The 14,970-nt window shown below is 37.2% G+C and overlaps 1 protein-coding gene across 1 annotated transcript in view; it reads left to right on the top strand.

The window, feature by feature from the left end:
• Positions 1-8,094, top strand: part of CCDC50 (coiled-coil domain containing 50) — a 77,008-nt gene extending 68,914 nt beyond the window's left edge. The window contains exons 10-12 of the mRNA XM_052645200.1: positions 1,402-1,481; positions 5,437-5,543; positions 7,952-8,094. Coding sequence (XP_052501160.1) covers positions 1,402-1,481; positions 5,437-5,543; positions 7,952-7,971 — 207 coding nt within the window. The 3' untranslated portion in view covers positions 7,972-8,094. The remainder of the gene's footprint in view (positions 1-1,401; positions 1,482-5,436; positions 5,544-7,951) is intronic.
• The last annotated feature ends 6,876 nt before the right edge of the window (positions 8,095-14,970 follow it).

The following is a 14,970-nucleotide window of genomic DNA, read 5'->3' as shown; positions in this document are numbered from 1 at the left end:
ATGTGAGGTCAAGCTGGCTGAAAAATGCATAATGGAAAAACAAAAGGAGCTGGAGTGATGATTTATACTGTAAAGGCTTTTAGGGAGGCAGTCTGTACTGGGCCTGAAGGATGCAACCAGGTGTGTGTCCATGATATGGTTGAGGTTGCGCTCGGTTCTTCTCCCCGCTTCCCTCCCTCTCTCAAACAAAATCCTCCCTTGGGCTGCTGGTCCTGTCACAGTCTCAGCATATGTTTTGAGAAAAACAAAGAGAAAGTATTGTAATAGTATTTCTCTACTGTTGCCTGTGGCTCAGTTATGAATCTAAAAGCAAATGAAAATATTATTTCCCTGTTATCTATTTACCCTGTTCGTAATTCAGGATTTCTCCAAACAGAGATATATCATTTTCATAGAAGGCTTCCCAAATGCTCTTGTTACGTAAATTAAGCTGCAAGTAATTGCCCAAGAGTTCCTCAAGTTCTTTGTTAACTCAGCTATACTGGAAGTAGGTATTTTTAGAGGTTACACATCAGGAAGGGAAGAGGAAGAAGGTCACATTTCTAGCAAGCATCAGGACTTCTGGTATTTTTAGATTCTGTCAGTGTGGCTGGAGTTGTTTCTCTCCAGAAAAGTTGGCATGAATATGCTTTATTTCTGGGCTTGAAAGTTATCATCCCTAAGTCAGATGTTAAGAAACAAGTTTAATAGCATGAAGCTGGATTCCATAGACTCTGGGAGTCCTCCAGTTCTGTTACTGAACCAAACTTGGATCTGCTCGCTCTTGTACAGTAAAGCAAATCTACTGATATACCGGGCTGTGGTGAAGCAAAGTGTAGCATTTATTGTAAGGCTCCATACGTGCAGTCAGGGACAGCTAGTACTCAGAAGGCCCGAACTCCCTGGTGGGTTTCAGGAAAGCATTTTTAGAAGATCTGGAGACTGTGTACTTGTGGTCATCAGGTAGTTCACGTCTTACATCTGGTGGGGGTTTTCACATCTGTAAAACCACTCCGGAAGTGAGCACCATATACTTTTATCGAAGTACTTCATAAGAGAGCTGAAGCAGAGGATATGGGGGAGGGGGAGGCTTGAGAGATTCGTGCTCAGTTACGGTTCTTGACAGCTACATGTGGCTGCCTTGTTACTAATGGGTGACCAAGCGCACCTCTGTGGTAGAGCCTGTTTGTGAGGGTTTAGTCCACTCATCTGGTTGTACTGACAACCTGCAACACTCTTTCATAACTGTAATTTTTGGTCTCTAAGTGACTTGTTTAAAAATATTTTATGTTGCTAAGCTAGGTGTAAGTAACCTAAAATTACAAAAGGAGAGTTTGACATTATTTAGATAATCTATAAATCTAATCTTTCTCTGTTTGCTGTTTTCTGGGTGTGTGTGTGTCTTTTTTCTTTCCCCCTTAGCCCAAAACAGCTAAATCAGCACACTCAAAGTCAAAAGAGAGTGATGAACCTCACCGTTCTAAGAATGACAGACCAGCACGGTAAGATGACACCTGAAAAGGGGAGTGAGGATCTTGACCTTGGGGTGAGCAAGGGATACTGGCTGCCTGGAAAGAGTGTTCGTTCCTTGGAGAGGAGATCAGAAATCTGCAGTTGTGAGGTGGTATCAAGTCTCGTAGGATTATTTTCAAGCTTTTTTTTCTGTTTTAAATTGTGTTGAACAAGTCAACTCAGAAAGATGGGGAATTTTACAGAAGCTGAGGTAAGGAGAGATGCACTTTTTTGTTAGGACCAGTTCTTATTTCTGGAGTCACTGAATTGACTGCCCTCAACTAAGAAGGGACGAGGTTAACCATTTTCTTAAGTAAAATCTCAGGTTTTAAATGTTTACTGAGTTCCATGATCACATGGGTGTGTACGTGACATTTACACATGTCTAAATTCATTTCCGTGTGAGTCTCAGTGTCCTAGGCAAATATTCATTTCAGTCATTGCAGACTGTTCTTCATCCCACTGCAACAGGTAGCTCTGGCTACAGTATAGATATACTTTCTAACTTCTCTCAGGCGGTCTGGGGTCATGGTTATGGAGCAACTGCTACTTTTCCACTGCAAATTGTCAACATTTAAGTCTTTGGGAAGCAACCTTTATTTTTTCTTTATTGCTTTCTGTTGCTTTGGAAGGAAAAACTGATTGGAAGAGGAAAAGAGAACGTTAAAAAGAAAAAGACAAAAGTAACACTAAATCTAACGTTTGAAAACTCTAAAATTATTGAAACTTTGTACAGTATTTTGGTCCTGATTCTTAATGACATATTTACTAATTATTAAAGCATAAGTTTTATGACATTGAAGAATATACACTCTTGTTGTCACTCATTGCTCACGCTTAAACTACTAGACTTATTTCCTCAAATAGAATGTATTTCGTGTTCTTGAAAAGCCATACTCTATTTTTAAACTCATGGGCTTTCAGAAGATAAATACCTTTCAGAAAATTATATCAGACTGTAAAACTTTTAGGGCACAGTAGTGTATTTTGTTTAATTGTGCACAATTGGTTCTTACAGCTTTTAGTTACACACATGCCAAATGTCTTTTAAAGCAAATTTTAGATTTAGTTCAGCTTTATTTATATCCCTGCACAACATCCAAGTAAAACAAGAAGAACTAATCTGTTCTCAGTAGGTAAATAGGTAGGAGTTGCTTATTATGCCTTTTTTTTTTTTTTAAATAAAGGGAATTAAAATCATCTTTAGAGTTATTTTGCAGCCTTTGAAGTCCTTGGACTTTTTAGAACACCAGTATTTTTGACAGCATATGATAGAACAGTCTGAAACGTCTATTTAAAGGATTTATTAAAGTTGAAAGCAACTTTCTGAAATGTAAATGGGTTCGCTTAAAAACATTTGATATATTGAAAGAATGAATAGTCAAATGATCCTGTGTTAAAACTGGCCTTTGTAAATGAATGAAAAGTGGCCTATGACTAGTAATACTGAAGTCATTTTTTGACTTAAGAATATTTGTCTTTATTAAAATAAAAAAAATATTTTTTAATCAAAAAATAAAGTACTAAAAGAAAAAAATCTTTTTTGCAGAAAGACTCTATATATGGCAAAACAAAATGAATAAGACTTTTATGAAATCTGTGTTTTCATAGTTAAAACTTATAGTTTATGATCTTATTATAGATAACTTGTACAATTAATGTTAGAAGGTATGCTTTGTTAAGGTTAGATTCTGTGGTTTCCTCTTTCGGATTTAATCATGGTGGAAGATGAGTTAACCATTTGTACAGAAAGAGATGGTTTCAAGGACTGAGAAACTTGGAGCTTGCTAGTTCAAGATGTTTACTTCAGTTTAGAACCAATAGTGGTACAGGGGAAACAGATTCTCATGGAGAGCTTATAACAGTCATGGTTAAAAGTCGTTTTCATTGTCCATTAAAGATTTCTACTCTAAAAAAAAGAAAACTAGTTGGCAATCTGAATTAATTCCAATTCTTTGTAATTGGAAAAAGTTTTAACCTAAGTTCTAAACTGTTTTAACTATAGGATTTTATGTTAATAATGCTACTTGGTATTTTGTTTTTGTATTTTCTCTTAGAAAAACGTAAGGATTTTATAAATATCATTTGGTTCCTACAGTGTTCTTATGAATATGAAATATAATTTTTCTCCAATTATTCATTTATCTAGTATTTATTGAGCTCCATAATAATTGCCCAGACCCAGAGTAAGTGGCAGTCAACAAAAATTTTCTTGCTCTTAAGAAATTCATAATCTAAACAGAAAATTATGCAACTAACTACTATGATTGTGTTAAATGCTAAGGATGAAAAATGCAGGTTGTTAGAAGATCATAAGGAAACATTTAACCTAGTCTGGGTGTCTGGGAAGGCTTCTTGAAGAAATGAGTTTTGAGTGAATTCTGAAGTATATTTGGTTTTATCACTAGCTTAAAGATATAAATCATTTCATAAGAACAGTTGGAAACAGGTAATCCTAATACATCAGAAACTATAAAACAAACTATTAGTTAGCAAGATTTTTCCAACTTTGGATTTAAATACCCTGAGCTGAAATAACTGTCTCCAGTGCAACAAATAATTTGGTAGAACCCCTGGAAGCATTAACCCAAGATTTGTTCTCCACATGAGCAAAAAATTAATAAAACAGCATACCAGATAACTGAGGGCATCCTAGGCTGATCTGTTTATCCTCATGGGGGCTATCCTAGAGGATTTGTTGACATCCTAAACTTTGTTCAACACTTCAGCATCCCTTTCCTTGGTGATGAGTTTTTCTGACAGTACCAGTTGGCTTGTGTTTCTCTAGTATTTGGTCATCTAATGAGGATTATAAAAAGAGTAAAATAGAGACCCTGCCACCCTGATTACAAATCCTGTTTTCTTGAGTGTAAGTTACTTCTTTGGTTAACAGTCTTAATTCTGGAGTCAGATTGCTTTGTCTCAACTTTACCTGCTAAGACTTATGTTACTTTTTAAAGGTGAATGTTCTAAATGTCTGTGAATAATGAAAGAAAAACACTTATTTAATTTCTAATATTTATAAACAAATGATTCCATGCTCTTAACACACAATTTGAGCACACCTTTGGGAAACACCAAAAAAATGAGAGATTTTGTTTTATAGCTTTATCAATGCCTAGTGTCTGCAAAAATCTGTTATATAATTAAAATAATAAAAGTTTGGAGTGTTAAAAATTTCCCATTTTTTTTTACAGTTGTCTTGTTTTGACATGAAGTTGCACATGTATTAAAACTGTCCTTTCCTTCTCTAAGCTCTACTCTGCCACCTAGTGGTTTAACGAACTTTGCTCTAAATTTCCTGTATTGACCAATGTCCAATCTCCCTCCCCTCTTAGCTGCTGCCTTCTCTCCCTTAATTACTTTCTCCCCCCCCCATTCTGTCTTTTCCTTTCTTTCTCTTTTTCTGCGAAAACAAAATATATTTCTCATTAATGGCAGTGATCATATCTATTAATCTTTGTTTATCTATGCCTTAGCACAGTGAATGAATGTGAATGTATGAGTCGCTCAGTCGCGTCCGACTCTCTGCGATCTCATGGACTGTAGCCCACTAGGCTCCTCTGACCATGAGGTTCTCCAGGCAAGAATACTGGAGTGTTTCCATTTCCTTCTCCAGGGGATCTTCCTGACCCAGGGATCGAACCCAGGTCTACCGCATTGCAGGCAGATACTTTACTGTCTGAGCCACCTGGGAAGCCCACCAGTGCCTCACACTTGTTAGATGCTCAGAAGATACTTGTTTTTATTGAATTATGTGCATCAAAACAAACAAGTTAAATAATTTATCCAAGGTTATACAACTGGCTAGGAACTACCATGAGGATTCTGAAATATTCCGGCTTTGCATCTCCACTGAAACTATGTTTTCTAAGAGATCCAGTGAGGGGTGGAATTGTAGTCATCTCTACGTAGAGTGTCTCTTTAAATCTTGACTTTTTTTAGGCCACCACCACCTGCCATGACAGATGCTGAGGGTTTGGATTACACTCCTTCTGGAAACCAGCATAATTCCACACGTCACTACTCAAAGTCAGAGTCTTCTCATAAAGGTAAGACAAATGTATATGGTCAGCTGTAAGATCGTTTTTAATAATCGCCATGCTATAGTGGAAAAGCCAGGTGCTATATTATAGATCACTAGAGTGGAAAAATAAGTTAGTCTTTTGAGCAGATCATTATATTACTCTTCATTTATTAGGGGGCTTCTCTGATAGTTCAGTTGGTGAAGAATCTGGCTGTAATATAGGAGACCACGGTTCGATTCCTGGGTTGGGAAGATCCACTGGAGAAGATCATTATGTTCAGTTCAGTTCAGTTAAGTTGCTCAGTCGTGTCCGACTTTGTGACCCCATGAACCGCAGCTTGCCAGGCCTCCTGTCCATCACCAACTCCCAGAGTCCACCCAAACCCATGTCCATTGTGTCAGTGATGCCATCCAGCCATCTCATCCTCTGTCGTCCCCTTCTCTTCCTGCCTTCAATCTTTCTCAGCCTCAGGGTCTTTTCAAATGAGTCAGCTCTTCGCATCAGGTGGCCAAAGTATTGGAGTTTCGGCTTCAACATCAGTCCTTCCAATGAACACCCAGGACTGATCTCCTTGCAGTCCAAGGGACTCTCAAGAGTCTTCTCCAACACCACAGTTCAAAAGCATCAATTCTTCAGTGCTTAGCTTTCTTTATAGTCCAGCACTCACATCCATACATGATTACTGGAAAAACAATAGCCTTGACTAGACGGACCTTTGTTGGCAAAGTAATGTCTCTGCTTTTTAATGTGCTGTCTAGGTTGGTCATAACTTTTATTCTTCATTTATTAAAAAAAAATGATTTAAAAACAGAAAGCAGACACCTTAAATTGAATGGAAGATTTTCTGTGTGCACTTAGTTGAGCTTTGAACAACACAGTTTTGAACTGCTCGTGTATCCATTTATACATGGATTTCTTTTTTTTCTTCCTGTAGTGAATACTGTAGTACTACACCATCCATGTTGGTTGAGTTGTTCAGGGGTCAACAGTATTTATTTGCATTTTCTCCAAGGAGAGTTCATAGCTTTTATCAGATTCTTAATAGATGGCTATGTCCCCCATTTAGATCTGTTGGACTTTTACTGTCCTGGCTATTGTTTCCCATCTGCCCATGACTCTCTCTTAATTAGATTAAAGTACACAGATAACACATACACATCCCAGAAACACTTCACACAGAAGAAAAACGGGGCAAAGAAAATGAGGAAAGAACATGAGATCTAAGTTGGACCAGATCTTTAAAGTGAAAGGAATAATCAGGTCTGTCTTCTTTACCAATGATAGGCATTGACTTAATGTGTAATTTTATGACAGTCATAAAATGAGATAATGAAAATGGAGTTTCTCATATTAATTTGCTCATCTAAAAGTAAAGGTGAGTTTAATGGTGTCAGCATTGTCGGAATTATATAAGTAAAATACATGAAAGCAGATTGCAATAGACTTCACAAATATTAGGTCTTATTAGTTGATGTTTTTTATTTTTTATGTTTTTTGAAGATTTCTTAGGTGGTGTTTTCATTATCTTTTCCCAAATCTAATGATTAGCTTTCCAAGCTTACTTAAATTTTCTTTTCTGCAGTGACATACAAGATACCAGTGCACAGGTGCCACTCCAGACCCATTAAATTAGGATTTTTGAGGACATGTTTTGCCAGGCATTGTATTTTTTTTTTAAATCTCTCCTTGTTATCCTCCAATTAGAAATAAAAATAATAAAAAGCTCTCCTTCTCCTGCTCCCCTATCATTCTGCCATTTATCCAGTGTTGAAAATAAGACAAAAAGATGAGGTTAGTTGAACATTGTCAAAACAACCCATACACTACGATTTTCATCAGTTGGTGGCCTTTTCAGCATCCCTTGTTTATTTCTTTCTCAAATTATATACAAGCATTACTTTTAGGAGGTGCATTCCTGTCCTTGCCATACATTTTATACGTAATACTAAACCAACACATTGATTCTGAATATAAGTACAGTTTCCCTAGGTACCTTGGTTCCAGATTGGTTCCAGAATTCCTGAGGATTTCAAAATCCCTGGATTCTTAAGCCCTCTTATATAAAATGTCCTGGTATTTGCATATGACCTACGTACACCCTCCCCTAAACTTTAAGTCATCTCTAGATTACTTATATTAATAATGTATAATACAATGTAAATGCTCTGTAAATACTTCAAATGTATGTCAAATTCAAAACTTGAACTTTTTGGGATTTTTTTTTTCTGAATATTTTCAATCCATGCTGGATGGAGAACACACAGATACGGAGAGCCAATTTGTATGCTTACAACCAAGAACAAACAAAACACATGAACCATTTGAAATGCATAGAAATATAGATAACATTGTTTTATTTGAACAGGAAGAAAAACAGCATCTCAGAGATTTTTTCCTTAATCGTTTTTCTTCCTTTTTCCTTCTCTCCTCAGGTTTCCATTATAAACCGTAAAAACCTAGGAATCTGCCTTGAAAACGGACTCACTGTAGCAAAATTACTGGATGATACAGAACACATTCCACGCTTACTTTTTTCTTCCTCTATTTTGTATTCCTGAGATTTATCCTCAAGTGTTTTTTGGACCATGAATATTTTTCATTCATTTAAAATATTTTGGTTATTCCTGATCACTTGGGCAGTACAAGAAAATCTAGCTTCTGAATATTGGCCATCTCTATGGAGCATATACTTCCTGGGGTATAGTATCTAAGAGCTCTATAAAATGCCATTTTCATTAGGTATGGAGTATTGATATTTAATGAATAGGCTTTACTTAGCAGTTAGGATTTTGTGGAGGTAATGATTGAAGTAAAACATAATGTTTGGATGCAATGCAGAATAAAAGAATATAAGAAATAGCTTTTTTGGTGCATTAGTGTATGATACATTAAAAGATAAGAGACTTTTGCTTTTTTTTTTTTTTTTTGGCTATTCAGGGAAAGAAAAAAATCACAACCATAAAGTATTTAAAAAGAAAAATAAAAAGGAACAGTTGAAATATGTAACTGACTATAAAGACTGTAGAGGTTTTATGTATCCTTACACACCCTTCTGGGAAAATTTGGCCTAGATGTCATTCACTAACACCGTCTCTGCTATTGCCTCCAAAATAGCAAGAATGCTAAAGCCTCTGAGTGTTGAACCATTTTTTAGTACTTATTGGCAAAAATTTAATTCTAAGAAGTTTTAACTCAAGTCTGCAAGATCAATTAAAGATGAAAAATTTTGTATCCCTTCTCTTATTTTACATTTATGTATAAAGCCAAGGGAATTAGAATTGGAAAGATGTTTATGTAAGTAATGATGCTGTCATTTTCTCTGGCTGTAAGACTGAATTTTTCCTCTTGCATATAAAACATAGCAACATTGGTTGGCAACCTCTCAAAAAAATGTTGTATATCTGTCAGTAAGCAGATTAATTGGACTCGAAGTTGATAAAGAAGTTCTTCATCCAATTATTTGGTCCTGCACATACGTTAGTGACACATGGGTGCTGGATTCCTTTGTGCCAGACCTTAAACCCCTCTTCAGGAAATCTGGAATTTTTGTTAATCTTCTAGCCTCATGGAAATGCTTCTTTTTCCATACCAATTAGTTAACATAAATATCAGTCATGTTGCATACTCAGCATATTTATACTTGAGAAAAAAGTTGCTAATCCATTCCTTTCTGGCTGGGAACTGCCTTCTGTTTGCCTTGTCTTTTGAAATAGCCTTTCTAGTTGGACAATATTCATGAAGTTTTTTAGACTAGCTTCTCAGAGGATTTGGGTTTTTCATTTTGAGGAATAGCTTTAGTTTCATAGTTTTTGGATTGTATGAACTTAAGCAAAGGATACTTAAGAGTTAAGTTTTGAGAAAATAATAATCTAGAAATAATATCCTTAAGGTTGTAGTCATTTTGGAGAAATAGGTAAAGGGGAAAGAACATAACTGTGCATGTCCAGGATGAAATGACTGAGGAAGAAAAATCTTCAGTTAAATAGGCAAGAGGAGACCAAATGGAGGTGCTAGCCTTAAATCAAATTCCAGAAGATGTTTTCAATATCAAAGGTTAGGCCTTTTGATTCATAGTAATGCTATATTTTTCTTTGTCTGCCCTGTGATTTGCTTCATGTTTTTAAAAGTTTTTTATACTAGCTTTAAAGAAAAGAAAAACAGTGTATTTTTATTTGAAAATCAGGCAAATGGGCAACATCATTTGCCATATTTTTATTTTATAAATGTTTATTTTTCTATCTCATACAATCATCAGTTCTTCTTTTCATATTCTCCATTTATCCTCTCATGTACTACTTCATGCAATCATATTTATTACTGTAAAATGCTAACTGGGTATATTTTACTCAAAAAATATCAGGTCACTTTACACATAACCAGGATATTAGTGTTTCAGCTATGTTAGTAAGTGACCAAAGGTAGTATTGCCCTCATTACACACAATTCAACATCTGTATTGAAAATTCATTATTTTTTTTAATGTTTTTAAAAGATCAGAGTTTTTAAATATTTTAATTTAATTTTTTTTTGTAAAGCAAACATTTTTTAAGGAGTATCAGAGTAATTCTTTTCCTGTGAATAAGAAGACACATCAAACAACCAGTTGAATTCCTCTTATTCTCATTCAAATAGTGTAATTGTTAATTATTGTTGATTTTGAGACTGTAGAAGCAACTGTGTGTGTCCATGGAATTTTCCAGGCAAGAATACTGAAGTGGGTTGCCATTTCTTACTCCAGGGGATCTTTCCAACCCAGGGATCGAACCTGGGTCTCTTGCATTGCAGGTGGATTCTTTACCACTGCGCCACTGGAGAAGCCCCATTTAGAGGCAACTAGCACTTTATTTTAAGAAACTGCCAAACATCTTCACTGTGTTCTCTGCTTTCCACTTGTCATTTTTATATAAATATGGAAACATTTATTTTATTTGTTTTCCTACTGCTGGAACACACACAGTTTAATTTTTAGATCTGTAGTGTATTATGCTTTAATGTTGTGATGTAATCATTCTGGCCTTGGAAAATCTTCCTGTTTCTATACCTCTGTTCTCCCAGGGGCCAGACCCCGTTAACATCAGTGTTACTGAATGAGCACAGTGTGCTGTGGAGCCTTGTCATGAGGCTGCTGGACATGGACACCGCATCACCCCAACCTAACTTTTTGTAAGTCACCACCTGGAAGCAAGGTTAGGAAAGGGTCAGTTTAAATGTTCTGAGTTGAAAAAAAAATGTGACTGTATTGTCAAATTGTTGTTAGACATAATTTTATTGGGCGAGGGGACAGTTGCTTCACATGCTTTAAAATGACATTGAGATTTTTAGAAGGTGACTTTGCACACAGTGACTTAATATTTATCAAGTGAATTTACAATAACCAGCAGCAGACGAACTGCAGAAAAGACTTCATGGGTTTTGATCATAGGGAAACATCTAAAGTAGAAAAGATACGGATAGATGCTCCCAAGAGGAAAACCTTTCTAGAATAGCAGTGGCCACTTGGATCTGGATCAACATATTCCAAAAAGCATGACCTTGGGCCTTGTGCTCCACTGAACTCGCTTGAGAAAATTGGGAACCAAACCTGTTTTCCCCTTTTTTTTGCGTGGCCTGCAGCAGAACTGGACGATGAATAAATCCATTGCTGACTTTGTCCATACCCTTCGCACAATGTCGGGACTTTTCAGTATAAAACTTAACGTTTAACTGATAATTATTTTTCTTTAATGCTGTCCGATATTCTCCGAATTTTGTCTTGTGCCAAATTGCTCTTTAGAAATCCCTGGTATAATATGGTGCAGTCGGTTTACCACATGAGTGGTTAACATTTTTGGGCCTTGATTTTTAATGAGTGTTGCCTTTATATAAAAATCACGTTGGGGGAGATTATTCATTTATTCAGTGTTGATTTTCTTGAAAGGTAACTGTGGTGATTGTAATGTCCTCAGCCTGTTAAAGGCACGAGACTGCCATGTAAGCAGCTTTCTGAAGAACTGAGAACAAAACAGAACTTGCTCTCAAAGGCTTGTTTCCCTTTGGTTTGTGTTGGGGACTTCAATGCAGAAAGGAAACACTTCAGGTAGATTTCACTGTTACGTAGTGTGTCATATTCTGATAACATCAGTTTTTTAGAACCAAACATACAAAAATAAAAACCTGCTGTTTGAGCAAAAAGAAAAAAAAAGAACATTTTTAATAATACTTTGTCTACTGCTTACAGCGCAGAGTCAGATGAGTGACTAGATAAAGTGTTTTTCCTTCTGTCTGGTGGTGCCTGTGTTTTAAAGCCATAACTGCTGGTCTTACTGGTGATAGGATCTTTTTTCTCCCTCGTCCGTCGTAGGTGGCCTACGACACCAGAGACTGTCCTGATAGTGCTGTGCGGGGCGCAGTGTCACCTGGGGTTCTCCAGCAAGAGTCTCTGTCATCCCTGGCGGTACATAAGATTTTCAAAGGGAACAGCTGGGGCTGCTGTTGCCCCTGATGTTTAACTCTCATTAGAAGTGGTAGATTTATTTCTAGAAAAGTCAAGAACAGAAGGGTAAAGAAAGAAACCCTCACTTGTACACAGTCACTTCTCTTATATGAGACTTACACTTACGTCAGCAACGTCTGTGAGGAGCAGTATTGCCTTAAATTAGTTTGATTCTGACCGAGGTCAGTGTACTGTATTTCCTATAGATGAGTGACTGTCAACTCTCCATTGAGGTATCAGATTCACAGGTGAGCCCTAAACCTCCTTGTCATCAGACGTTTTGGACTTCCTCCCAACGAGCTGTGGGTGACGTACGCACTGATAGGCGTGTCATTTCATTTCAAATTGCCTCTCAGTCTGTGAATGAGCAGTGGCATGATCAGGAATGCTGGTGGTTGGAGAGTGAGGATTTCCTGAGCATATTCTTCAGGTGATCACTTCCTGAATAGTTGAGAGTTGACTGTCTTCATTTCCTATGGTGTTTGTGTAGAAGATGTTTCCAAAGGTTCTGTTACGCAGTGAAGTCAGTTATTCTGTAAAAATTTTGCTAACACTCTTATGTATTGAAATGCATACATACATTAACAAAAAAGGAGAAAAACCAAACAAAACAGAGACATTTACTCAAATGGGAGATTTGTTGATGTGAAAAGTATTTCTATTTTATTACTTTCAAAAGAAAATCAGAAAAACTTTTGCTAGGGTAGGGAAGACACCAGAGTGGTTTTTTATGTTTGCATTTGATGCCACAGAGTAATACAATGTCATCTAAGTAATCATGTTGATTTGTGGAAATGTCTGGTCCTAAAGATCACTCTTTCTGCCCTTAAATATTTGTGAACACTGCCTAGAAATATGTTCCTAATAGACTTAAATGTTTTTGTGTATTCTCAGCAAACTAGAAAATGTTTCTCTCACTTTTGAGTAAACATGTATAGCCTAAGGAGCTGGCACTGTGCTGATTTCAGCATTTCAGATAAGGACAGAGTTAATTGTATAACTTAGTGCCTCGTGACTCATTGCTGAGGTTCATACAGAAAGAATGGAAGAATTGAAAGACAGGGTCTGAGTGACATTTCCTTCACAGAAGAGCAAGGATTAAGGACAACAAAGAGAAAGGTGAGAGGATATACTGTACACCTCATATGCTTGGGAGACGCTTTTGTTGCCCTGAGTTTTGGACCATAACTGCTAAAATAGTTTCTAGCTGTTAGATATAATGGGAAGGTTTTTGATGTTAGAATTTTTAAAATTTCTCATTGAATTAGCTGCTGGAATCCTTGTAGGCTATAACTTCAGGTTTGCCATCAACTGAAAACCAAATGTCATTTCCCAGCTATAGCTGTATTTTCTACCTGCCTCTTAAAAGCAAGGTAGTATTTGTTCATGAAGTATTATGAGATGATAGGGTATAGAAATGATATTCCAAAGTGAGAATTCTCGGTAAATGCGGTGGTCCTTAAGAAGAATCCATCCCAACACACTGTTGTATCCTGAGAGGTGCTGAGTTACAAAGTACAGGAGTTTTTCATATGAATCAAGTTGCTCAGGAAATTTGAGGTGCACTCTCATTTGTCTCAAATTTTGGAAAAGTATGCTCTTGAGAGAGATTAATAACTGCACAGTGCCCAAAAGGTTTTGGATGCTTTGGCAAAAAAGCCCTTTGACATTTAGAATGTGGATGTTTAAACAAATGAGATGTTATCCCAAGCACTTACCAGTTTGTAGCCAAGCCCTAGGGGAAAGGCAGCTTTGACATAGTTATTTCGCAGAATTGAACAGAACCTTAATGGAACAGAGTTACTGGCCTCAGTTCAGAAAAAGAGGAGGCCACCTCAAATCACATGCCTGTCTAGAGATTAATGAAACTGAGAGACACTGTGGATGCCTTAAAGGTGACTGATACTGGGTGCTGGCGGGTATATGTGCATCCTTCTGGACGAGGCTTATGGAAACAGACGGTTTCAATTCACCTTCATACAGCACACATTCCTGCTCATGACCTCTTCGGAGAAAGTGAGAAAACGAGGTGCTGGAGACGTTCTCGTGTCTTGGGCGGCTGAGGTGGTGATGTCTCTCCAGTACTCAGGCCTCCCGTCAGTGCCACTTATACATCTCCATCTATTCATCTATGCAAGCTTGTGTTTCAGTGCTTCATTTTTTACACCTTGCATCCCATTTGATTCCTTTAACGTCAGGTTTAACATTGATGTTATGAATAATTTTTAAACCAAAGTATTGTATAAGTCTGTGTGCTTGTTTTCCTGAGTGGTTGGAGGCAAACACCAACCTTGTCATTTTCTCTTAATAAAGTCACTCGTTTGTTGCATCAGTGGTCTCTGTCTCATGTTTTCTTTACTGTATTCGAGGACTTGGGGAGTTCTGGGAACATGCATTTGTTTTTTCTTTATAAAGTTAACCCTAACATGTCATTTAATAACAGTAGCTTTTTCTTTTACACTGGTTACTGTAACCATATATAACATTATACTGATGCCTGTGTGCTGTGCTTAGTCACTCAGTTGTGTCCGACTCTGTGTGACCCCATGGACTGTAGCCTGCCAGGATCGTCTGTCCGTGGGGATTCTGCAGGCAAGTATACTGGATACTAGAGTGGGTTGCCATGTCCTTCTCCAGGGGATCTTTCCAACCCTGGGATCAAACTCAGGTCTCCCACATTGCAGACAGATTCTTTACCATCTGTGCCAGGGAAGTCCAAGAATACTGGAGAGGGTAGGCTGCCCCTTCTCCAGGGGATCTTCCTGACCCAGGAATTGAACTGGGGCCTCCCGCGTTGCTGGCAGATTCTTTACCAGCTGAGCTACCAGGGAAGCGTATATTGATGCCTAGTACATTAACTCAATGTATTCAACTCAATGTACTCAACAAGTATTCCCAAGTCCAAATCCATTAGAGAAATGGCTTTGTTTTGTGTGTGGTGGTTGATAGCTTGGCTGATTTATTTGAGAGAAAAACAGA

Source organism: Budorcas taxicolor, chromosome 1 (assembly GCF_023091745.1).
Source record: "Budorcas taxicolor isolate Tak-1 chromosome 1, Takin1.1, whole genome shotgun sequence".
Lineage (NCBI taxonomy): Eukaryota > Metazoa > Chordata > Mammalia > Artiodactyla > Bovidae > Budorcas > Budorcas taxicolor.
This window is presented reverse-complemented; position numbering and strand designations above follow the sequence as displayed.